The sequence below is a fragment of the Antechinus flavipes genome, chromosome 1, assembly GCF_016432865.1.
Source record: "Antechinus flavipes isolate AdamAnt ecotype Samford, QLD, Australia chromosome 1, AdamAnt_v2, whole genome shotgun sequence".
Taxonomy (NCBI): Eukaryota; Metazoa; Chordata; class Mammalia; order Dasyuromorphia; family Dasyuridae; genus Antechinus; species Antechinus flavipes.
In genome coordinates this window covers 277,722,189-277,748,356 of record NC_067398.1, presented here as the reverse complement: position 1 = coordinate 277,748,356, position 26,168 = coordinate 277,722,189, and the positions used below count along the sequence as shown (strand labels likewise).

The 26,168-nt window shown below is 34.4% G+C and overlaps 1 protein-coding gene across 1 annotated transcript in view; it reads left to right on the top strand.

The window, feature by feature from the left end:
* TEK (TEK receptor tyrosine kinase) overlaps positions 1-26,168 on the top strand; it is a 143,660-nt gene that overhangs the window by 19,706 nt on the left and 97,786 nt on the right. Inside the window, exons 2-4 of the mRNA XM_051961438.1 lie at positions 12,417-12,731; positions 19,316-19,426; positions 21,245-21,397. Of these exons, the coding sequence (XP_051817398.1) occupies positions 12,417-12,731; positions 19,316-19,426; positions 21,245-21,397 (579 nt within the window). The remainder of the gene's footprint in view (positions 1-12,416; positions 12,732-19,315; positions 19,427-21,244; positions 21,398-26,168) is intronic.

Sequence of the window (26,168 nt, the reverse complement as noted above, 5' to 3'; positions counted from 1 at the left end):
TGTGCCACCTAGCTTGCCCTAGTGAGGCTGTTCTAAGTTAAAACAGTTCTTGGAACAAAACACCTTTCTTTACTAGGAGAGTTAGATCAGAGATAAGGGGAAAGGAACAAACACTTGTTAAATTCCTACTAAATTCATAATGGAAATTAAAGGGTTAGAAAACAAATTTCTTGGAAGGGGTTATTGAGTCCTTTCTCTGAAATCTTCTTAAGGTGAAGCATTCCAGAAAGAAAAAAAATCACTGTACTTAGTGGGAAAAAAATTTAAATTCATATCTTGTAAATTAATTTTTTTTCAAAGAGTTTCTTGCTTCCTACCTTTCCTTTCCATTCAGAATCATCCTCATAATGCATCATGATTAACTGAGAGGTTTCTGCCTCCTCTTTGAAAGATATGTACTTCAGCAGCTAGGCTTGGACTTTTTTAACATGACACATTCTGATATTTATATCTAGTCCATGAATGAAATAAGAATTTGAAATGATAGCTGTGGGAATCATAGAAGCATTTCTCACTATTACAGGTAAATAGAATGGGCATTGACTTAAAAATGGAATCTGGAGTACTTTGAGAGATAACACAAATTCTTCAGGTCCTTAGTAGTGTAAAAGAGCATAAACTATGAGTTTTAAGGAAGAACTAATTTAATATGTGACCTTAAAAAAAGTCATTTAACCTAATTGATCCTCATTGTTCTCATCTGTAAAATAGGAACAATATCTGTTCTTTTACGTTTACAAGTTTGTTTTGAGGATCAAATGAAATAATAGTTTTAAAACTATAAATTACAATGTGATTGCAAGCTAGTATTGATAATAATATATGATTACAATAAAGAATGATTTTACCAGTGTCACAATTAGATTTACAAACTGAATTTTAATCTAAATTTCTGTCTTTTAATCCCACTAGAATGGCTGATCAATTGCCTTAAAAGCAGGGAAGTAAATGCTTGCCATCTGGGGGAGGAGGTGGAGGGAGGAAGGGGAAAAATCGGAACAGAAGTGAGTGCTAGGGATAATGTTGTAAAAAATTACCCTGGCATGGGTTCTGTCAATAAAAAGTTATTTTTAAAAAAGTAGGGAAGTAAAAAAGGAAAGAAATGGCTAAAGCAAAGTTTTCAACTCTGCTTAAATTTGGTCGACCTTATGTAAAGTATAGAAATGTATGAATAGCACTGGAGAAAAGATAAAGTACAAGAAATAATATGAAAGCAACAAGGTTTTGTGGAAAATGGATTGGCACGTGGTGGGTTCCATTTAAAGTCAACACTTCTTATAGGTCTAGATCAATCAATCAACCAACAATCATTTATTAAGTTCCTATTATGCACCAGGCAGCCAGGTAGAATACTGGACCTGAAGTCAGAAAGACTCATCATCCTGAGTTCAAATCTAGCCTTGGACAATAACTAGCTCTATGACCTTATGCAAGTCACTTAAGCCTGTGTGTCTGAGTTTCCTCATCTATAAAAATAAGTTGGAAAAGGAAATGTCATATCACTCCAGTGTCTTTGCCAAGAAAAGTCCAAAATGGGATCATAAAGAATAGAATATGACTGAAAAATGACTGCTCTTCAGGAGCTTACATTTCTAAAAGGGAGACAATCTACATAGATATAACAACACACAGAATATATATGAAGTCCTCTATCATGTTTTCAGAGAGAATAAGGAAGAAAGGGAGAATTTAAATATGAGGATGAGGGTACATCTTACTTATAATCATTATAGCTGCCATTTATATGGTAAGTGAAGATTTATTCATCAAAAATTATTTTATTTGATCCTTACAACAACCCTGAGGAAACTGAGGCAAACAAGTTAAATGACTAACCCAGTGTCATATAGCTGAAGTATATGAGGCAGGATTTGAACTCGGGTCTTCTTGACATCAAGTCCAGCACTCATTCCCCTGTACAACTTAGATAGTTTTAGGAAGAGAGGCAGTAGCAGATAGATCTAGAGGATATCAAGAAAGACTTATAGAGTATGAGGAGCCAGTATTATATAAGTCCATGTACAAGAAGAGTCTGCTTCAGGTGTCAAGTAATACCTGAAGCAGACTCTTCCTGTATATGGACTTACTCAATACTGGCCCTCTACAATAGAGGACAGTGCTTGAGTTAAGTTTTGATAAAAATAGGGATTCCAAGAGATAAGAGGTGAAAAGGAAAGCCATTCTAGACTTGGGGACAGCCAGTACCAAGACAGGGAAAATACATAGAGTGCAACAATGTTTAAGAAAACTGGGAGAAAAAAGGAGTCCAATTTTAACAAACACAGATATCACACAGAAGAATTTATGTCTGAACCTAGAAGTAACAAGGAGACACCATAGTTGATTGAGTAGGAAGGTGACATAGTAAAATCTGCGCTTCAGGAAAAATCACTTTGATGACTATGTGGAAGATAGATTGGAACAGGTAGAGACCTGAGGCAGAGAGGTTAAATGGGAAGCTATTAAAATAATCCAGGTGAGTGGTGATGAAGTCTTGAACTAAGGAAATGGCTATTTGACTGAAAAGGAGACACATTTAGATTAGAAGGATGAAAATATTTTCAACCCAATGACTCTCAGTGTCTCTAAAATGTATCATTGAGGCTACTACCATTTACCCAAGTTCATATTCTTGGATTTATCCAGGACTCTTTCCTCGCTATTCACTCCAGTATCAAATCAGTAACCATGACTTGCCTAATTGGGCTCCAATATCTCTTAAATGCATCTGCTTCTATTATCATGGCCATCTCCCTGAACTTCCATGATATCTTACTTGGACTATCATATTAGCTTCCTAATTGACCTCTCTACTTCAAGCTTCCCCCTTCTTCAATGTATTCCTTATATAGCTTCTAAAATTATATTCCTATGTAATACATATGTCACTCCCCTAGTCAAGAGACCCGGTAGTTCCTATATTGCCTAAATGCAAATGTCTCCGTTTGAATTTTAAAGCATTTCATAATCTACCTCTAGTCTATCTCTCCTGGTTTATTGCATTCTACATTTCATCCAAATTGCCCCATTTTTCTCATACATAATATTTTTTTGTTTCTGTGACAGCATAAGCTGTTCCCAGTTCCTGACATGTTTTCCATTCTCAGCTTTGCTCTTTGGAATCTATAGCTTGTTTCAAGACTCAGCTCACTAATGTCCCTTGCTATAAGATGTCCACTCTAGTTACTTTCTTTTAACTTTGTATATATATATTTTTATTTTCTTATCTCATATAATTCACTTAGTTATATGTAAAACTCTTTGAGAGAAGTGCCTGATGCCATTATCTTTGTATCCCTAGGTGTCAGGAATACAGAAAATCCTTAATGAATTCTTGTTGAATGTATCAATAAATAAACTTAACCATTCAAAGATATTGTAGAAGCAATGCCTGCATTGGGTGAGACATTGGATATTAGTTGGCCTCTAAAAGAATAAAATCTAAGTGCCCAGCCTCACTAGCACTAAAGTGTGCTAGCCCGCCTGGATACTAATGTTCCATGGATGCAAACTAAGTAAGCCACTTCATAGGCCCTGGAATAGGGTAAATAAACAGACCTTGTTGTCTCAGCTGGAGCATCTGCTTATCTCTGGATCCTTCTTCCCAACTTCTGTTAAATGGTTGGGAATCTTCTTTATAAAATCTTTTACTTGCATGTACAGCAAATTCATTTCCTGACAAGGTCAGCTCTGCAAAGAGTCCTAGCAAAAATCAAAAGATTTTGTAAGGAAACACAGGGAACCTTCAGGCATCTACAGTTAGCCTGTTTCCTGGTTTGTGTTGGTTTTTGCGTAAGGAAGTGTAGGCAAATAGCAAAACACAAAACCATTCTCTTCTCAGTGTTCTGAGAATGTAATGAGTTTCTTCAGCTTAGTTGATATTTAGAAATATGTCTATTAATCTACTTTTATTATCATCAAATCATTAAAAAATTCCTTTCCTTTCCTTTCCTTTTTTTTTCTTGCTTTCTTTTTTTTCCCTTTCATCCACTGGACTAGTCAAGCAATTCCCATGTCCAGATGATTGTAGGGCCTGGACTTTATTCAACAGGGAAAGGCTAAAAGGTAGTTTATGAAGATTGTTAAGCAGTGGACAAATTGCACATTGACAATATTAATATCTGATAGTTTGTTTAGGATGGCTTGAGAAGGGAGTGGAAAGTGGATTTAGGAAGACCAAAATGCATATGAATTATCAAATAGTGAAAGGAAAGAGAAGATTGTGTTTTGTAGGGAAATTTGGGAGAACCATTAAAAGTAACAGGCATTGGTGCCATAGTGGCCAGAGGGGAGAGTTGTCTGGAAGTCCTAGGTCATCATCTCAGATACATTTGGATATGAAACTCAGAGCAAGTCACTTAATCTCTCAGTTCCTCCAGGCTACTTCATAAATTTATAAATTACAGATGAATTTTTGATCAGCAATAGTAAATGGATTATGCCCCATACCAATAAAAGTATAGACTTGTGCCTTGGGGCACTTCAGTGGAGAAACAAATGGTTCATTTACTCATGACCACTTCCCCCAAGGAATGTAAGCTCCTTAAGGAAAGAAACAATAATTTTTTTGTCTTTGTTTTTCTAGAGTCTAGCAGGGGCTATATCTACTAATTTCTAATTTATAGGCAAGAGGTGATGAGAAGAATGAAAAGGACTCCATTTCTTTGGGGTTATATAAAAGTGGTCCTTATTTAAAATATCTTATCCTCTTGCATGATGTTAATTTTTTAATTATATATTAATCATATTAATATATATTATAATTCAGGCAGTGCTACTTGATAGGACCAGTTCTGGGTCAAACTGTGAGATAATTAATGTTTGCTTTGATGTCCTACATTTCCATTTGCTAGGATTCTCTCCTTCTAGGCCACAGGGTTCTCTTCCTTCCTAGAACTCACATCTGTTGAGCATATTTAAATTCCTTCCCAATAAGGATTTGTTCTTTAAACAACTACTCATGAGAGAAGCAACTCAAAGAAATGAGTTGCCAAAGAGAGAATTTCAAAGCTCTAAGGAAATCTAGGTTTTTATATGAATCTATGCAAATTTATACAAATTAGATATAAAGTAAATATATTTGCATACACATAAGTATTTGGGATATGGCTTAATGAAGGAAGATAGGGAGCATAGTGAGGTAGATGGAAACCTAGCCTTGGAATATAAAGATATGTACAAATCCTATTCTGGCCCGTGATTCTAGAAAAGTCCCTTAATCTCTCCAATGCCCCCACACAATTCTCTGAGATTCTAAGTGGCAGAACAGTTATATATCTGGATTAGAGGGTTTTCCTTCATAGGGAGTACACTTCACTTGAAATCTCTTTTTCTCTCTTTCTCTTCCCCTCTCTCCTTCTCTCTCCTCCTTTCTTCCCCCCTCCCTCCCCACCAGAATGAAAAACAGGGACTTCTTTTTTCAAAAGGCAAGTAGCTCAGAGGAGTGATTCAGAAACTCCAGGAATTACAAGTTAATTCCTCTACCTCTGCTCTAAACAATCCCCAAACTGAAACATTAGCTTTTCTTGAGTCCCAGAGGAAAAGGAATGTTTCCCCTGGTTGTTTCCCCTGAGAAACTGCATTGAAGCAATAATAGAGGTTGAAGCCATCTTGAGAAAGATAATAAGATAGGAGGCAGCTGGGAAGTGCAGTGAATAGATGTAGGACTCTGGAGTAAAGGAAGGCCTGAGTTCAAATCTTTTCTCAAATACTTAACTAGCTATATGACATTGGGTATGTCATTTAATTTCAATTTGCCTCAGTTCCCTCATTTGGAAAATGGGAATTATAATCTTGCTCAAGGTTATTGTTATGATCAAATCTTGACAAGATTTTTTTTGGACCTGTCATTTAGTGTCAACTATTGTTTCCAGCTTTATGTCAAATGCAAATTTGAGAAGTATGTAATCTGTGCCAAGTCATTAGCAAAAATGTTAAATAATACAGGGCCAAGTATATATCCTTGGGGCACTTCAGTGGAGACTTCTTGCTAAGGTCACATTATCCATTAATAATTCAACTAGTTTTAAATCCATCTAATGATATCATCATCTAACTGAAATCTTGACAGGATAGAACATTTTAAGCTGAATCTAATAAAGAGAGGTAAATTGAAAGACTTGTTATAATTGGGTTCAAAATATCAATTTCTTAAATATAAGATAAGGAAGATATGATTAGATAGCACTTTGTCTAAAAAAAAGTGAGGTTTTAGAGAATTAAAAACCCAATTTGAGTTAAATGTAATGATGGAAAAAATGTAAATGTGATTTTGGGCTACATCAAGAGAAGCATAGCTTCCAGGAATAAGATAATAGTCAGATCAGAATACAGTCAGATCACATCTGAAATTTTATATTCAGTTCTGGATACAACAGGGCATTAATAAACTGTCCATTACTAAAATATCCAGAGAAGGTAACCAGGATGGTAAAAAACTTAGATGTTGGAATGTTTAACTTGGAGAAAACCCAAGAGACATTGGGTTATTAGTATTTGAAGTCTGTCAAGTAAAAAAAGGATTTGGCCCATAAGGAAGAACCTAGAGCAAATAGTTTAAATTGAAAAAAGGCAAATTTAGGCTTGCTATCACAGAAAAAATAAACACTTCGACTTCTATTAGAGCTCCCTCAAAATGGAGTGGACTGAATCAAGAGGTAGTGATTTCTGTCCTTGCTAGAGGTCTTCAAGGAGAGACTAGAGAACCATTTGTTAGATATATTATAATAGTCATTACTTTTTGGTATTGCAGAAAGTAATAAAACTAGATGAATTCTGAGGTCCCTACTAACCCTTAAATTTTGTGATTCTATAATCAAAGACTTAGAGCTATGGAATCAAACTCAAATAGAAATGAATCCTAGTGAACTGCATATTGACTTAGAAAACCACAAATTAACATTTATATTTGTACAGTAGTTTTGTTTATTTTCTAAACATTTTCTAATTACATTTTAGTCTGATTTGATTACTCAAGAATTTTTCAGGCCATCTATAATTGAATTTGATACCTCTGACTTAGAGGATATAAAGTATTACAAATGTTAGCAGCAGTTGGGGATATTGTAGAGAATACAATTGGCATCTCTTACTCTTTTTCTCTCTGGAGATTTAATCAGCCACACTGTTACACAATTAGTTTGTTCTTTTTAGCCCAAGATTCTTGGGATCTACATAGTCCCCTCTTCTGCTGCTTTTGGAGTTTATATCAAATGAAAAGTTAGGAGTAAAATTACAAAAACTCAGTGCTCCCCTTTAGGAACATTCCTTATATTTAAGCAGAAGTTTGGTTCTCTCTGCCCTGCTTTAAATTTATGCTCATTTCAAGGTAAAAGGCTAAAAGAAATGTTTAGGTAAAAGAAACAAGCAGATTCTATTATAATGTCTCTTACTGGATAGGCATGGCAAGAGAAAATTAGAAAGAACAACCTGGTTGGATTTGTTTTATTTTCCTCAGTTCTTGAAGAAGCAGATAGAACCAGTAGCTTCTATATGTGTCTTTGCTACTCAGATGTCCTGCTAGCATTTTAACTTCAACCTGTCCTAAACTGAGGTCATTATCTTTCTTCTTAAACCTATTTCTCTTCTGACAAGAGGTCTATAATAGGACGATTTATGCATTATGGGACCTTTGTACCTGTGACTTTCCTCTCCTTGACATCTCACATCAAATCCTGTTGATTCAGCCTCTGCAACCTTTCTTTACATCTATTCATACCTTTATATTTCAATTTCCATTATCCTGATATATTGTCTTGTTAACATTTACCTGGAATACTGCAATAGTGTATGTAAATAGGTTTTTTCACCTCCATTTCCTCATTCACATAACTTGTCCAACCATTGTCCAATTTATGGATGTCTCCTTAGTTTCCAATTATTTGTTTCCACAAAAAAGAAATTGTTTCTTGTATGAATTATGATACAATTTTTTTTTTTGTGCAGATGGGTACTTTCTTTAATCTCTTTGGAATATAGACCTTATAGTGGTATTGTATGTGCATAGTTTAATAGCCCGTTGGGCATAGTTCCAAATTACTTTCCAAATTGGTTAAACCAGTTTACTGTTTGACTAAGGGTGCATTATAGATCCTGTTATCCCCAAACTCCTCCAAACTTTTTTCATTTTTCTTTTTTTGTCAACTTAGTCAATCTTATGGATGTGAGGTGAGACTTTGGAATTGTTTTAATTTTAATTCCTCCAGTTATTTGTAATTTAAAGCATATAAAAATATGACTATTACCAGGTTGAATTACCAATCATCATTTTTAATTCTCTGGAGAACATCACTACTTAGCTATCCTAGAATATTTTAAATGCAACCTGTCTACAATTAAATTCATTTCTTCTCCCTGGCCCCAAGTAATAAATTGCCTAGTCTTCTTGATTTTAGCTTGACAGTATCTTTTACACATAGGCCTTCCATTCTTCTATGATTACTACTATCAGAGACCATTTGTTTAAACCTTGACTTTAGTTTCTATCCTCTTAAAACTATAGAATCCACTTAATGCACAAAGCTAATCACATCATTACCCTGCTCAGTAAGTTTCAATGGTTCTTTTTTATCTACAAGATAAATTCCTTAGTTTGTCATTTAAGGCCACCCACTATCTGGCTCAAAACAATTTTTCTAGGTTCATTTCATCCTCTCCCTTTTTGTATTATTGACATTTTCTAATATCATCTCGGACAACTAGGTGATGAAATGGATATAGTTTGAGGCCTGGAATCAGGGAGACAAGTTCAAATCTGGCCTCAGATACTTGTGACTCTGGGCAAATCATTTAACTCTTTCTACCTTAGTTTCCTCATCTGTAAAATGAGCTGGAGAAGGAAATGACAAACAACTTTAGTATCTTTGCAAAGAAAACTTCAAATGGGATCATGAAAAATTGGACACAACTAAAATGATTGAATAGTAACAAATGAATGACCTTATATTATTTCAACTTTATTATAGTTTATATATTCCATCTTTAGTAGATGATAAGTTCCTTAAAGGTAGGGATCGTGTCATTCTTTTTACACACACACACACACACACACACACACACACACACACACACACCCCTCTCATTTCCTAGAATAGTGATTTGTATTTTACAAGTGTGTTTAATCAATATTGAACTGAATTCACTAAAAGAGTATAAAACTAACCTCCAGTCATATATATAAATTCCTGATTTATGTGTGCTGAAGTTTTCCTTGTTTTCTTCCTTTTCTTCTAACATGGATTCTTTTTTTTTTTTTTTAATAACTTTTTATTGATAGAACTCATGCCAGGGTAATTTTTTACAGCATTATCCCTTGCACTCACTTCTGTTCTGATTTTTCCCCTCCCTCTCTCCACCCCTTCCCCCAGATGGCAAGCAGTCCTTTACATGTTGAATAGGTTACAGTATATCCTAGATACAATATATGTGTGCAGAACCGAACAGTTTTCTTGTTGCACAGGGAGAATTGAATTCAGAAGGTATAAATAATCCGGAAAGAAAAACAAAAATGCAAGCAGTTTATATTCATTTCCCAGTGTTCTTTCTTTGGGTGTAGCTGTTTCTGCCCATCTTTGATCAATTGAAACTGAATTAGCTCTCTTTATCGAAGAGATCCACTTCCATCAGAATATATCCTCAAACAGTATCATTGTTGAGGTATATAATGATCTCCTGATTCTGCTCATTTCACTTAGCATCAGTTTCTAAAGTGGATTCTATCCAGTCTTGGCAATATAATCAACTGGATAATAAATAAAAAGTAGGAATTCTCTTGAACACCAAAATTGGAGGTCCCCAGTCTGAGTCTCATCTAAAGCTTTGTTCCATGGTTTTTGAAAGAATGACAGTCAGTGACATGGCAAATGGAACTGGTTCCTTGGAGTTAATCTGGGGAGTTTAGGAGAGGAAATTTTGTAGAAGCTTATTTTGGAATCAATCTTATTTCAAAATATTCCTGGGAGAGAAGAGTACAAATGGGAATTACCCTGTGATAAATCTGTGATATATGTTTTGGCTAGAGGACTTTCTTCCAGCCTATCCTTAACCTACAGAAGAACCTTGGTTTGTTGTATAGCCCCCAGGGCCACCTAAGGATTACAAATGTATATGCATGTGAATGTGTATGACCAAAAAGAATTAATCACTTTTTTGAGGTCAACCCTCAATCTGTTCATTAGAATGGCCCTCAGATAATAGCTGTCATCTGCCACAGTCTGCTGGATGTTATGGGAGTCACCTGCCAGTGGCTTCTGGGCATCCAACTCAGACCAGCAGAATGGATCCCTTCTTGTGAGAGGATAATAATGATACAAGGAGACCGAGAAGCAGTTGCATTCTTTGACTTTTCTCCTCTTCACTCTTGTCTCCAACTTATTTCATTTCCAATACACAAGCAACTTCTTTGTCAGAAAAGGCTGATTTGCAATTCCTTCAGGGTTGTTATGATTCACAGCTGTGGGGTTTTTTGGAGAACCGACCTGCCCCTTCACACTTAGGCGTGGTCCTTAACTGAGATCATAGTCCTTTCAGTAGAACCTACCAGTGTTTATGTGTCTCTGGCAAAGCCTCCAGGAGCCCAAAGTCACTTTCATGCCATAATGAAACATTGGAATAGGAAAATTCTGGAGGACATATTAACCATTAGCTTATTTTGAATAGAACTCCATCTTTTCTATTACTAACATCATTAAATAAATCAATTCCTTTATAAGGCATTTAGAGTAGTTTCCAGAGTTTGGATATCCTATTCAGTTGACTTTAGTGCCAGAGTTGGATCACACTTAAGTTTAAAGAAATGCAGTATTTCCTTCATTTTAAAGATAGTCTTCAAAGAAATCTGTAGATGAATAAGAATAAAAGAACAGAAATGTCTTTTAAACTGAGACATTGTTTAAGATAGAAATAAAAGGAACTTGATCCTTTCTCATTCAAAGACTTTTGTTCTTCATTGCCACTTTGAACATGTGAAACTTATTCTGGAGACCCTCTAGCTTTCCCCTTTTATTGTCCCTTTTCCATTTCTCTCTTTCCTTACAATGCTCTTTAGATTTGGGAGATATTGGAGACATTGACAGGCAAAAAGTATTGGTACAGAAGTTATGATTGGAGAATGGAAAGTAATTTCAACCTTTTTTTGGTACTACACTCACCCCATTCCCACCTCTGCCAACTACATTCTCAATCAAATGGCCCACCATGAAAAGTGTAATCTCATACCACTCTTAAATTGGGGCTCTGCTATGTTTCCCACTAAATAGTAAACAGAATGAAATCACCACCTTTGACAAGAGCAAATGTAACATCAACCAAATATACACTGAAAAAATTTGGGGGGATTTGTATGAAAATATTTAAAGCATTCTGACAAAATTTTTTTCAGTTTCAAAAGTCCAACAGTTATTACTTGATTTTCCTATAAAATCATTTTGCAAACAGCATTAGCACTTGTTACTTGCCCCACCTCTTATCTATATGATATATTGGAAAACTTAGAATAGATTCAAAGGTAAATGTTTTTATTATTAAACCGGCTACCTTCCTTACTCATTGAAAAAGATTAAGAGGCAAGTACTTAATTGAATCAGTTTATATTTACACATCTGTCTTTTGTTAATATTTATTATGCTGTTGGATATTATTTTATGTTATGTTACATTACATTAATTATATTATGTTACATTCTATTATATTCTATAATACTATATATTTTTGGTCTTGTGATTCTATTTCCTAAGTATTATACCCTGAGGTCAAGACAATCATTGGTAAATCCAGGCTTCCCTTATCCCTACTGTTTCTCTTTTTCAAGGATAGATAAAACAAGAAATAATTTCTATATCTTTTGTTAATAAAAAAAAGACGCATATAACTTGTAAATAAAAAGCTATTAAAAAAAAGAAATGAAATAAAGGAAGGAAGGAAAGAGAGAAAGAAAAGAATAAAAAAGTTGTATCTTCAATAGGAGGATTCTGAGAAGATAAATGTGTAAGATATCATGTACTTAGAGGTATATTGGTGTAACTTAGAGGTTCTGTAGATGTTTCAGTGCAATTAAACTGCATTATCTTCTTAACCTCAACTAAAGAACATTTATTAATTTTCTAAATGATTGACCTATTCAGCAGGAGTAACTTATTCACCTGAAAATAATCATCACTATCAAGTTATCTAATCAACTACCTTTATAGATAATATTCAAATAGAGGTGACTCCATAAATACAATTAGAAAATGAATCCTAGGGGCAGGAGGACCTGAGCTCAAATCTGGTCTCAGACACTTAACACTTCCTGGCTATGTGACCCTGGGCAATTGCCTCAGCAAAAAAAAAACAAACAAACCAAAAAACCCCCTAAATATTTGATTATTATACTTCAATTACTACTTCCTTTTATTCCATCTCTTTTCCTCCCGCTTCAGGTAGTAATGTGGAAGCTGCAATGGATCTTATCCTGATCAATTCCTTGCCCCTCGTCTCTGATGGTGAAACATCTCTCACCTGTATAGCCACAGGCTGGCGTCCTCATGAGCTTATCACTATAGGAAGAGACTTTGAAGCCTTGATGACCCAGCATCAGGAACCCCTGGAAGTTACTCAAGACGAATCTAGAGAATGGGCTAAAAAGGTTGTGTGGAAGAGGGAAAAAGCTAGCAAAATCAATGGTGCATATTACTGTGAAGCGAAAGTCCGAGGAGAGTCCATAAAGATACGAACAATGAAGATGCGGCAGCAAGGTAATGGGATTTCAAATGATAGATAAATCAGGTCCAACTGGACCTACATGAATAAAAACATTAACTGTTGTTGCAAAAGAAAACCATCAATTGGACATCAATATAAAATAGGAGAATAGTGTAGAAGAGAATAGTATAAAGAAGATGTAATAGTTTAATATCTCCCTAATTTTTGGAACATCAAGATTCTTTTGGTTTTATCAGGGTGCTTGGTATTATTTGAATTGATTAGGCCTTTTTAAAAAGAATGTCTTCAGGGAAAAATCAACAAAATTAATTAATATTAGAACTGTTCATTTCAAAAATGTTCAAATTCAATTCTCTGGCCTGATCCATTTGTTCCTAGAGAGTAGTTGTTTCCCATGGGCTATTATGATGGGTAGTCATGGTGGGAATAATTGAGAGGTAAAGAAACAGTTGACTTTGGAAGAAATACATGCCAAATGGAGATTTTTTGTCTTCAAAAAAAAAAAATATGCTCTCTAAATAAACTCTTTTGTTCCTTTAGAGTCACAGAACTGTTTGGGGGAAAATGGAAATTTCACAAGATAGCATAATTTCATTAAGGTTTCTAATGTGGTTTATTAGGGCCAACTATATAACTATATAGTTAGAATATAGGAGCTTGAAGTCAAGAAAACTTGAGTTCCAATCCAGTCTCAGATACTTACTAGGTGTGTAGCCCTGAGAAGGTCATTTAACTTCTATTTGCTTCAATTTCCTCATTTATAAAATGAGGATAAAAATAGTACCTATTTCCCAGAGTTGTTGTGAGAATCAAATGAGATAACAATTGGTTAACATAGTGCCTGCTGCATGGTAAGATATAAAGTTAGGTATGGTGTGGTATAAAGTTAGTATGGTAAGGTATAAAATTAGTTATTATTATTAATGATGATAATAATAAACATATAATATGTGCTACAGGTGAGTGTAAAATACATAATTGAATATCTGACATTTTCCCTGCATTGTACTTACTTAGAAATGAATATCTATGTGGAGTACATACCAGTATCTATTGGAAAAGATTATAGAACCATGGATTTAGAGCTAAAAGGAATCTTAGAGTCCATCTAGTCCAACCTTTTTATTATATACATGAAGAAACTGAGATCCAGAAGTAAAAAAAAAACTTGCCAAAACCCTGAAAATTTGCCCAAGGTCATATGACTCGATTCTTCTTCTTCTTCTTCTTCTTCTTCTCTTCTTCTTCTTCTTCTTCTTCCTCTTCCTCTTCCTCTTCCTCTTCCTCTTCTTCTTCCTCCTCTTCTTCCTCCTCTTCTTCCTCCTCTTCTTCCTCCTCTTCTTCCTCCTCTTCTTCTTCCTCCTCTTCTTCTTCCTCCTCTTCTTCTTCCTCCTCTTCTTCTTCCTCTTCTTCTTCCTCTTCTTCTTCTTCCTCTTCTTCTTCTTCTTCCTCTTCTTCTTCACTTTAAGACTATTGCTTCTTATAGATTTCTTTTCTTTCTAAGAGTATTTATTAACTAACTGGAAAATTCTAGGTTTTAATTGAAAGTACTTCAAATCAATTTTTAGGCAAAAGAGAATGCTATCTCTATAAACGAAGGTCAAGTTTCTTTTATAAGACGATCACCTCTAAATGACATCAGGGTGAATGGGAAAAAGGCACAACAGAAATTCCCAGGAATGCAGCTATTCAGCACCAGGCTGAGAAGGAAAAGAGGTTGAGCAAAGGGATGTTAGGTGTGCCAAAGCCATCATAGTTGAAAATTCAGCTCTATTTTTTCCTCTCACATCTGTCACTTTGGTTTGGCTTGTGCAAAAAAGCTTGCTAAAGTTTCCATGGTTGCAGTGAAGAACCTCTGAGAGTTATATAATTATTGCTTTAATGAAAAAAGCTCAGAAATGTCAAAGATAACTGATTTTCCCAATTTCTTAGCTAACCATTAGTTAACAAAAGAACTTGGTCTTCTAATAATTGAATTATAAGTGAGAATTGGATCCTTTATATGTTCTATGCTAGAATCAGAAAATTTTATAGCGACTAGAAATCTTTAGAATTACTGTAGTCCATTTTAGAAATGTAGCAATCAGATTCTTGAACAGTAAATTTATTTGTCCAAAGTCACATAGCTAGTTATTATGACGAAGTAGCTAGATGGCAAAACAGAGTAGATAGAATTCTAGGCCTAAAGTTTAGAACACTTGAGGAAATTGAAATTCAAAAAGGTTGATGAATTCTCCTGGGTGACACAATTAATTAGTCACTATTGGAATCAGGATTCAGATCCAGGTTTCTGACTCTAAGACTAGTGAAGCTTAGCTCTAGTGAGCAATGGGACCATTAGAGATTAATTGTCTCCATCTTCCCAAATTGGCAATATGAGTTAGGTGGTAAGTGGAATTCCCCCTCAATGCCCATTTTTAATGTGTCAGGAATTGCACTTGAGACACATGTAGATAACTGTGGATATAAAAATATGTGGATGTTTTATTTCATTTAATCATTTAATCACATTAAATCATATTTAATCACATTAATTCATTTAATCATTTAATTCAGAATTATGTAAAATAAATTCATTTTTTCATTTATTCATTAATGTATCACTTATCGTGTACAATGTGCTAGTTTAATAATTGTTATGAGCCAGAACTTGAAACAAGGTATTAAATCACTAGAGTCGATAGAAACAATGCTTATGTAATTGGTTCACACATTGGAGTTCACACCTTTGGAGAGCCTATCTAAGCTGGGAGCCTGGACTAGGATTGACTTTGGGAGATTCACAAGTCCAGGAGATTCACAAGTCACAGCTCCCATAATCCCACAATCCCACTCTCAGAGGAGGAGTCAACCTTTGAGTTCATATCTTTAAGAGATCATATATAAGAAGCTCTTGAAACCTCAACCAGGAGTCAGTTGAGGAGATTGAGAAGCCAGGAGTCAGAGTTGAGCTAGAGGCAGAAGCTGGAAGAGCTAAAGGACTAGCAACAAGGGCTCTTGGAACTAAGGAGAGAGATAGGTCTCCAAGAAAGCTAACTGGCTATTTTGGAAGAGACAATAAAGGACTGAATTTTTAATAGCTGGCTGCATTTGAGGTGACTATTACTTTGAACTGAACCTATCTGATAAAGGCCTCATTTCCAAAATATATAGAGAATTGACTAATTTATAAGAAATCAAGCCATTCTCCAATTGATAAATAGTCAAAGGATATGAACAGACAATTCTCAAACGAAGAAATTGAAACTATTATAGACATGTGAAAATATGCGCCAAATCATTATTAATCAGAGAAATGCTAATTAAGACAACTCTGAGATACTACTATACACCTGTCAGATTGGCTAGAATGACAGGGAAAGATGAGGAATGTTGGAAGGGATGTGGGAAAACAGGAATACTGATCTATTGTTGGTGGAATTGTGAACACATCTAGCCATTCTGGAGAGCAATTTGGAACTATGCTCAAAAAGTTTTCAAACTGTGCATACCCTTTGATCCAGCAGTGTTTCTACTGGGCTTATACCCCAAAGAGATACTAAAGAAGGGAAAGGGACCTGTATGTGCCAAAATGTTTGTGGCAGCACTGTTTGTAGTGGCTAGAAGCTGGAAAATGAATGGATGCCCATCAATTGGAGAATGGTTGAGTAAATTGTGGTATATGAACGTTATGGAATATTATTGTTCTGAAAGAAATGACCAGCAGGATAAATACAGGTGAATGGCTGGTGAGACTTACATGAACTGATGCTAAGTGAAATGAGCAGAACCAGGAGATCATTATATACCTCAACAACGATACTGTTTGAGGATGTATTCTGATGGAAGTGGATCTCTTTGATAAAGAGAGCTAATTCAGTTTCAATTGATCAAGGATGGACAAAAGCAGCTAAACCCAAAGAAAGAACAATGGGAAATGAATATAAACTGCATGCATTTTTGTTTTTCTTCCCGGGTTATTTATACTTTCTGAATCCAATTCTCTCTGTGCAATAAGAAAACTGTTCGGTTTTGCACACATATATTGTATCTAGGATATACTGTAACCTATTTAACATGTAAAGGACTGCTTATCATCTGGGGGAGAGGGTAGAGGGAGGGAGGGGAAAAATTGGAACAGAAATGAGTGCAAGGGATAATGCTGTAAAAAATTACCCTGGCATGGGTTCTGTCAATAAAAAGTTATTTAAAAAAAAAAAAAAAAAGAACTGAACCTAAGGCTGCCTCCAGAAGCCCCCAAGAAACCTGCTCACAGAGAACAATTATATTCTAGAGAAGAGACCACTACAAATAATAAAGCAAAAAATGCATGAAAGTGGGCAATAATGTACATTGAGTATAAAATAAAATCTCTAGGTAGATATCTTTACATATCTATGTAGTAAAATACGATAGAGAATTCAGAGCATATTAAATAATAACATGACAGCATATCATAAAGAACATGTTCCTGCTCACTGCTTAAGAAAATCCATTTGAAATATTCTTATGCCAAATTGTCTTAAAATGACTTAGATACAATGTATCACATCAAAGTAGTCAATTATATTCAACCTCTATAACATGTTAAGGCAGCATGGTATAGTGTGGTAGAATGCTGGACTTGAATCAGGAAGACTTGGGTTCATATACTTACTGTGGGACTTGGACAAATCATTTAGTTGTTTGAAGGTATTGAATAACTTGGCCTTTAAGGTTCCTTTCAACTCTAAGTCTAAATCCTGTAACAATTTTGAAATTCAGGATTTAGGTGTCAGATTCCCAAACATACCTAAATGTCCACATCCAGTGGAGTACAGGGACTTTGGCACAGTTGAAGAATTTTGTGTGTGTGTGTGTGTGTGTGTGTTTGTAGGAAGGTAAGAATAAGGGAACACACATTTATTAAGCTCTCACTACATGTCAAGCATTGTAAGCACTATACAAATATCATCTCATTTGATCCTCACAATAATTCTATTATCATCCCCATTAAGGAAATTGAAGTAAAAAGAAGTTAGGTGATTTGCCTGAGCTTATACAGAGACTGTCTGAGACTTCATTTAAATTTAAATATTCTTGACTTCAAGTTCAGTGCTCGGTACCACCTGGCTGCCTCTACTACTTGGTGACACTTAAATAGCTGCTAGCATTGTATTATAATACTGGAAATATTTAAAATACAGAGAAATTAAGAATTTACTTCTTATAATTGAACATCCGGAAATAATTCAATTATGCTTAAGTTACTATAATACCTATTGAAAATTGATATTAAATTTAAATTAGAAATCAGGAGACTTGAGTTCAAAACTGCTATCAAGTCAATATGTGTACTGAGCCCATTCTCTTTTTTGGACTTGATAATATATCTCTAGAGTCTCTTGTAGTTCTACCATTCTATGATCTTATGAGATAAAGACCCATATATTAATTTATGATAGAAATATCAACTTGACACCATCAATACTTAGGAAATATTTAGGCTCTCTTACAGAATTCTGATTGGAGGTTCTTGGGAAAAACTGCTTAGGAAAAAAAGAAAGAAGAAATCCCTCTGTTTTGGCTAAAATTCTGATTTGGTTGAACCTGTCTGTCTGTGAATGTGGGTCTCATATAATACAAAGTTAACGATACTTAAAATTTACCAAGTTAAAAATACTTTGGAGCAAAGCCCATTGGAAAATCTAGGTTCCTTTCTATAATACAATATGTAGAGGAAAAAGACCCATAGTAAACTAAACAACATTCATACAAAAAAGCAAATAATTTATTTATTGCATTTTTTTAAAATAGCTTTTTATTTACAAGTTATATGCATGGGTAATTTTACAGCATTGACAATTGCCAGATCTTTGGGATTGGGATATTCTATGTAATGGTTCATAGTCATCTCCCAGAGTTCTTTCTCTGGGTGGAGCTGGTTCAATTCATTACTAGTCTATTGGAACTGATTTGGTTCCTCTCATTGCTGGAGATGATCACGTCCATCAGACTTGATCATCATATAGTATCGTGGTTGAAGTATATAATGATCTCCTGGTCCTTTTCATTTCACTCAGCATCAATTCATGTAAGTCTCTCCAGGCCTTTCTGAAATCATTCTGCTGGTCATTTCTCACTGAACAATAATATTCCATATATTCATATACCACAATTTATGCAGCCATTCTCTAATTGATGGGCATCCACTCAGTTTCCAGTTTCTCTGTCCACTACAAAGAGACCTGCCACAAACATTCTTGCACATATAGTCTCTTTCCCTTCTTTAAGATTTCTTTGGGATATAAGCCCAGGAGAAACACTGCTGGATCAAAGGGTATACACAGTTTGATAACTTTTTGAGCATAGTTCCAAATAAGAGCAAATAATTTAAACAAAGCATATAGAAAGTACCAATGAAAATTCAATAGCTCAGACAGTTTTCTCATGAAATCAGCACTGAATCACAAATTAGCGAAGAGATATCTATATGGCATTTATTTAGTACAAGGGTTATTTATCAGATGCTTCATGTCATAAAAAATGAATCCAATCATTCAAATCTTAATATTACTCATATAGTACACAAAATGTCCTTTGTCTGTAGTAAACATGGTATTAATTTTGATACTTTTCTTTTTGGTTGTTATTGAAGCTTCCTTCCTTCCTGACACTTTAACTATGACTGTGAATAAAGGAGAATATGTGAGTATTTCCTTCAAAAAAGTGTTAATGAAGGAAGAAGATGCAGTAATTTACAAAAATGGTAAGTAGGATTTTCAGATCTATTTTAAGTGTTACTGTGGGCAAAACAAAAACAAAGCCAAGCCAAAAATGGCAAACCTCCTGATGATTACTTCTTTACTTTCACAGATTGGATATTGGTCCCAGACAAAATCCAGTCTATTCCATATGTAAAGTTTTACTGATTTGGTTGAACTAAACAGTGATTGTTTTTCATCAGTATATTGAGAAATTGACATCATCAATTGTCAAAATAGAATCTTTCTACTTTGCAATGTTTTCGATGATATGAAGTTACTCTTTCTACATCTTTTTTTTTTTCTTTTAAACATTAAAAATTATTCTGGTCATACTATAAACTAAGAAGAACCAAAACTACTAATAACTCAAAGGATGATGGAAAAAATGTATGGTGATTCATGATAGACAATCCTAGTGTTATGTTTATATCTCCAATTTATTTTAAGAAAACAAAGAAAATTTTAATAATATAGGTGGATCTTCTGTAAAGAATTTGATTAAAGAACAAAAATCATATGGGTTAAGAAGGTATAGGTGGATTTGATTTGTAGTGATAAGTGCACTATATGGAATAATTACATTTAGTGAGATCATGCTGAGAATATCAAAGATGTTTTTAACCAGCTTTTGTATTAGTATATGTTTTTACTGAGGTTTTTATTTTTCAGAGCAAAAAGAAAAAGAAAGAAAAGATTGTCAATGGAGTACTTTAGAAATACTCAAGAGAGAAGAGCAACAGAAAGTTCAGAAGGAAACACAAGCAGTATTTTTATTTAATTTACTTTTTAAAAATTTATTTATACTTTAATATACTTTTTTTTAAAAAAAGCAATCTTTATAGAGAGAAGAGAAAATGAAGATGAAGTAGGGTGAAAGAGAAAAAGAAAAAGGGGATGAATGAAAAAGATTTTAGAAGAGATAGGATCAAGGGTACCAGTGGAAAGGTTAATCAATATATAAAATAAATCAATGTATAAAATAAAAACCTCAGTAATAACATTATCTCAAATGATAAAGCAGACAAGGAAAAAGAGGCAGTATTTAATTCTGTCAAAAATAGTTTCAAATTTGTAAAAAAAATGTTCACTCATAAAATATATTTAGTCAGTACCTACGTATAGAGAGCACTGTGCTGGAGAAATTGCAAAGTTTATATATGTTCTCTTTTCAGAGATCACAATAAGGAAAAAGGGTAAGCTTAGTGTGAGTGAAAGAATAATAAGTTGTGGTTATAGAGTGAAATTTTAAAGTTCAAGATCTTGGAATTGGTAAAATCCATGGTATGATATGTCATTATGTATCTAAAGTGAAATGAAGATAGTGGGAGTGAAGTGGATTGAAAAGTTAGATATAACCAGGTTGCTTAATAGGATTACCAACATGAATGGTGAAGACTATAAAAATGAAGTTAGGTGAAAAAAACCAAAGAGAATTGTATTAAAGATAATGAATTAATTAGAAATATGGTTGACAGTAGTTGACAACAATAAGGATAGGGAGAGCCTAACATAAATGGATTGCACCATCCTTTTTCAGTTCTTTTTTTTTGTATATGAAAATGCTCATATGGTTAGATGTATATTTAGATCGGAATTAAAAAAAATATTGCAGGGAACATTTCTCTATTCTTGGTAGAGGAATAAGCAACTCATCTTCTTTCTTTCCCATATCTACAAAATTATGTCAAATTTTTTATGAAGGAGTATATGACTTTTTTTTTTTTTTTTTAAAGATCAAACCTGGGGAAGAGCTTGAAAAAGGTTAATGTTACTGCCTATTTTGTGTTCTACCAAATTGTTTTATGCTCCTCTATTCCCAGGATCTTTCATTCACTCAGTACCTAAGCATGAAGTACCTGATATGCTAGAAGTAAATGTGGTGAATACTCAGCCTCAGGATGCTGGTGTCTACTCAGCCAGGTACATAGGAGGAAATCTCTTCACCTCAGCCTTCACTCGTTTGATAGTTCGAAGTAAGTTCCTTGTTGACAAATGGCTTTGGGCAGTGTGGGTTCAGTAGTTGTTTTCCTGACTGTTTCTAAAGTCTAGTTAAACATGATGGATTCATGTTGATAAGCCCAGCACAAATTTTCAAATTAATCAATTTTTCTTACTCTCAAATTATGACTTTTTTTTATAAGAATTTCTTAGAATCAAAGTGTTCCTGATGCTATGGAAGAGACATTAGAATCACAGATATGTTTCTTTTCTTTTCTTTTTTTTCCAAGCTAGTTCTCTTTATTAAACCAATACCCTTGTTTTGACATTGGCAAAAAAGTATGTTCCTAGGAGATTAAAATTTCCTTCCCCCAAAAAAAACCTTTCTTTCTCAAAAGGCTGTAGCTACAAAGAATGATATCTTCAAGAATTATCTCTGTCATATTATTGTTCTGTAAGAAATGACCAACAGGGTAAACACAGAGAGGCCTGGAGAGACGCACATAAACCAATGCCTAGTGAAATGAGCAGAATCAGAAGATCACTACACACCTCAACAACGATACTGCACGAGGATGCACTCCGATGGAAGTGGACCTCTTTGACAAAGAGAAAATCCAATTCAGTTTAAATTGATCAACAAGGGACAGAAGCAGCTACACCCAAAGAAAGAACACTGGGGAATGAATGTAAACCTCTTGCACCTTGGTTCTTCCTCCCGAGTCATTTCTACCCCCGAATCCAACTCTTCCCGTACAACAAGAGAACTGCTTGGCTCTGCACACACATATTGCATCTAGGAGATACTGCAACACATTCAACACGCATAGGACCGCCTGCCCCCCCGGGGGAGGGGATGGAGGGAGGAAGGAAAAAAGTCGGAACAGAAGTGAGTGCAAGGGACAATGTAAAAAATTATCCAGGCATGGGTTCTGTCAATAAAAAGCTATAATTATTTAAAAAAAGAATTAACAGATATGTTTCTTATGTGGCTTACGTTCTCTAATAAAAAGCAACAGGGATTGGTATAATAGATAGAAATCTGGTTTTGAAACTAGGAAGACTTGGCTTCAAGTCTCATTTCTAATACATATTGAGTAGACTGTGGACAAATGACTTAATCTCTTGTTGCTTTAGACAAATCTCTAAGATAATAAATTGCAGATAAGATGATGACCTGCACTGTGCATTAGTATAAAGTTTTCTCTCATATCATAATTTCATATACTGAAGAAATCATAGTCCCTATCTACAAAGTAGCAGTGTTATCCTAAAATTGCTTTATATATGACAGATATTCTAGTATGTATGATATAATGTGTGAAATTATAACCTTTTCTCCTCTACCAGTCCTTTCTAAATAATGTAACCAATCTTAAAAACTAATAATGCTTGGCTCCAACATATCTGCTATTCCTCTGGTACTTCTTCTAAATCTGAAATATACAACTTCATAATTCATGAGAATAACTTGCTTTTACAATGTATTGTGTGAATATATGGTTTTTGAAAAGATAAAAACCAAAAGGATTTTATTATTATAGCTTTTTATTTATAAGTTATATGCATGGGTAATTTTACAGCATTGACAATTACCAAACCTTTTGTTCCAACTTTTCTCCTCCTTCCTCCCACTTCTTCCCCCAGATGGAAGGTTGACCAATACATGGTAAATATGTTAAAGTATAAATTAAATACAATATAAGTATATACATCCGAACAGTTATTTTGCTGTACAAAAAGAATCGGACTTTGAAATAGTTCACAATTAGCCTATGAAGAAAATCAAAAATGCAGGCGGACAAAAATAGAGGGATTGGAAATTCTATGTAGTGGTTCACAGTCATCTCCCAGAGTTTTTTTGCTGGGTGTAGCTGGTTCGATCCATTACTGGTCTATTGGAACTGATTTGTTTCATCTCATTGCTGAAGATGGCCATGTCCATCAGAATTGATCATCATATAGTATTGTTGTTGAAGTATATAATGATCTTCTGGTCCTGCTCATTTTACACAGCACAAAAGGATTTTAATATTACTGGCAGAGATACAATTCCTATGTGAATGGGAGAAATAGAACTTACTACTTATCACTAGTCTTTTAAAAGAAATAATACTTTACTTTTTCTAATTACATGTAAAAACAATTTTAATATTCATTTAAAAAAATTTTGAGTTCCTATGTTCAAAGGGCTATAAAAACTGTGCAAACCTTTTGATCCAACAATGACACTTCTGGCTTTATATCCCATACAGAGCATAAAAGAAGGGAAAGGATCTACATGTGGAAAAATTTTTATAGCCTTTTTGTGGTGGCAAGGAATTGGAAATTGAGTGGATACCAACCCATCAGTTGGGGAATGGTTGAATAAATTATTGTATATGAAGGTAATAAAATGTTTTATAAGAAATGATGAGTTGGCTGATTTCAGAAAAGACTTACATGCTGAGTGAAGTGAAAAGAACCAGGAGAACATTGTACACAGTAACAACAGGATTATGTAAGATCAACTATGATAGATTTAGCTCTTCTCAGCAATACAGTGACAATTCCAATAGACTTAGAATTGAAAATGCATTCAGGGAAAGAACTGTGGAGACTGAATGTGGATTGAAGCATACTATTTTCACCTTTTTTTTTTTGTTTGTTTGTTTGCTTTTTTCCCCCTGTACTTTTTCCCCCTTTTGTTATGATTTTTCTTTCACAATTTCACTAAAATGGAAATATGTTTAAAATAATTATACATGCATCAACTATAGCAGATTGCTTGCTGTCTTGGAGAGGGGAGAGGTAAAGAAAGGAGGGAGGAAAAAATTGGAACTCAAAATCTTACCAAAATGAATGTTGAAAACTATCTTTATTTGTAATTGTAAAAATAAAATACTATTGAATATTTTTAAAATAGAAAAATATTTCAGCAAAAAAAAAAAAATTGAGTTCCAAATTCTCTCCCTCCTTTTTCTCACTTTTTCTTCCCTGAGATGGTAAGCATTTCCATATAGCTATCATCCTTTTGACTTGTGGTACAGGAGAAGGTTTTTAAGAATCCCTTGGACAAGAAAGAGATTAAATCACCCAATACTTAAAGAAATTAATTAAGACTATTCTTAGAAGGGCAAAAACTGAAGCTGAAGCTTCAATACTTTAGCCATGTAATGAGAAGACTTGACTTCTCTTCATTCATTTATCTATCTATTTATTAAAGCTTTTTATTTACAAAGCATATGATGGATAATTTTTCCAACATTGACCCTTGCATAACCTTTTGTTCCAAATTTTCCCCTTCTTCCCTTCCCCTTCCTGTCCTACATGGCAATGACTTTTTTTTTTTGGTGCACCAACAAGGTATTTTATTACTGCTTCATTAAATTTAATGTAACTCAAAAATGTTCATATAACAGAAAAATAAAAGAATGTATGATCCTAGAGAATTGAGGTTACTTCATTTTTTTTTTGTTTTTTTTTTGTTTTTTGTTTTTTAATAACTTTTTATTGATAGAATGCATGCCAGGGTAATTTTTTACAGCATTATCCCTTGCATTCACTTCTATTCTGATTTTTCCCCTCCCTCCCTCCACCCCTTCCCCCAGATGGCAAGCAGTCCTTTACATGTTGAATGGGTTGCAGGGCAATGACTTTTTGCAAAAGATCCTGATGCTGGAAAAAATTGAAAGCAAAAGGAGGAAATGGCAGAGATGAGATGGATAGATGAGTATCATGAAAGCAATGAACATAAGTTTACACAGACTTTAGAAAATAGTGGAGATGGTATGCTATCATTGAATCATGAAGTCAGTCATGACCAAGCAATTGCATTACAGCAACAAAAGGTTTTGAGATAGGAATAATATAGTCAGATTTATTCATGAGAAGATTAGTCTTGCAGTGATATAAAGGGCAGCTTATAGGGTCAGAAAGTGGAGACTTGAAGACCTGTTAGGAGGATACCATGAGGGTAATCCTGAGGCCTAAAGCAATAGCATGCCTAAAGCAGCAATGGGGGAAAAAGAGGAGCAAACAAATGTAATTCATGTTTTAGAAGTGGAATTTCTGTATTCAGAGATATTCAAAAGAATAATGAGGTTCCTCAGGAAGAGGGAGGGGTCAAAGAAGGCTACAAATAGAGAAGACAAGGAGGATAGTGATATAGTATAGTCATAGAAATTGTTGTTAGAAGAATAGATTTAAGGGGAAAATGGTAAGGTTGCATTTGAATTTAGGATGCTAGTGAGATAGCTCAAGTAAAGGATGTCTTGTAGACAATTATAGATGTGGGTCTGGGACTTGGGATAGAAGTCAGAATAGAAGATGTGGAGCATTGGTCTTGGAATCAAGGGACTTAGGTATGAGATCTACCTAACTTAATATGAGATTTGAATAAGTAACTTCATCTCAAATTTCACTTTGCCTTACCTGAAAAATGAGGAGGTTAAAGTAAATGAATTCTTATATTAATATGCTGAAAAGCTTCTAAAGGAGAGCAACCAAGATAGTAGGGGCTGTAAGGCATGAAGTGGTTGAAAGAAAGTGATGTTTAGGCTGGGAAAAAAAACAGATTTAAGGAGAACACAATTGTCTTGAAGCACATAGAAGAAAGTCCATATACTTTTTCAGCTTGGCCCCTCCCCCCCCCCCCCCCCCCAGCCAAAAACTCAATTACAATGGATAAAAAATTACAAGGAGGCAAATTTAGGCCTGATGTAAAGAAAAATTTGCTGAAAAATAGACCTAACCAAAAATATAATAAACAACAACTAACATCTGTATAATACTTACTATGTTCTAGGCATTGTGCTAAGTGCTTTA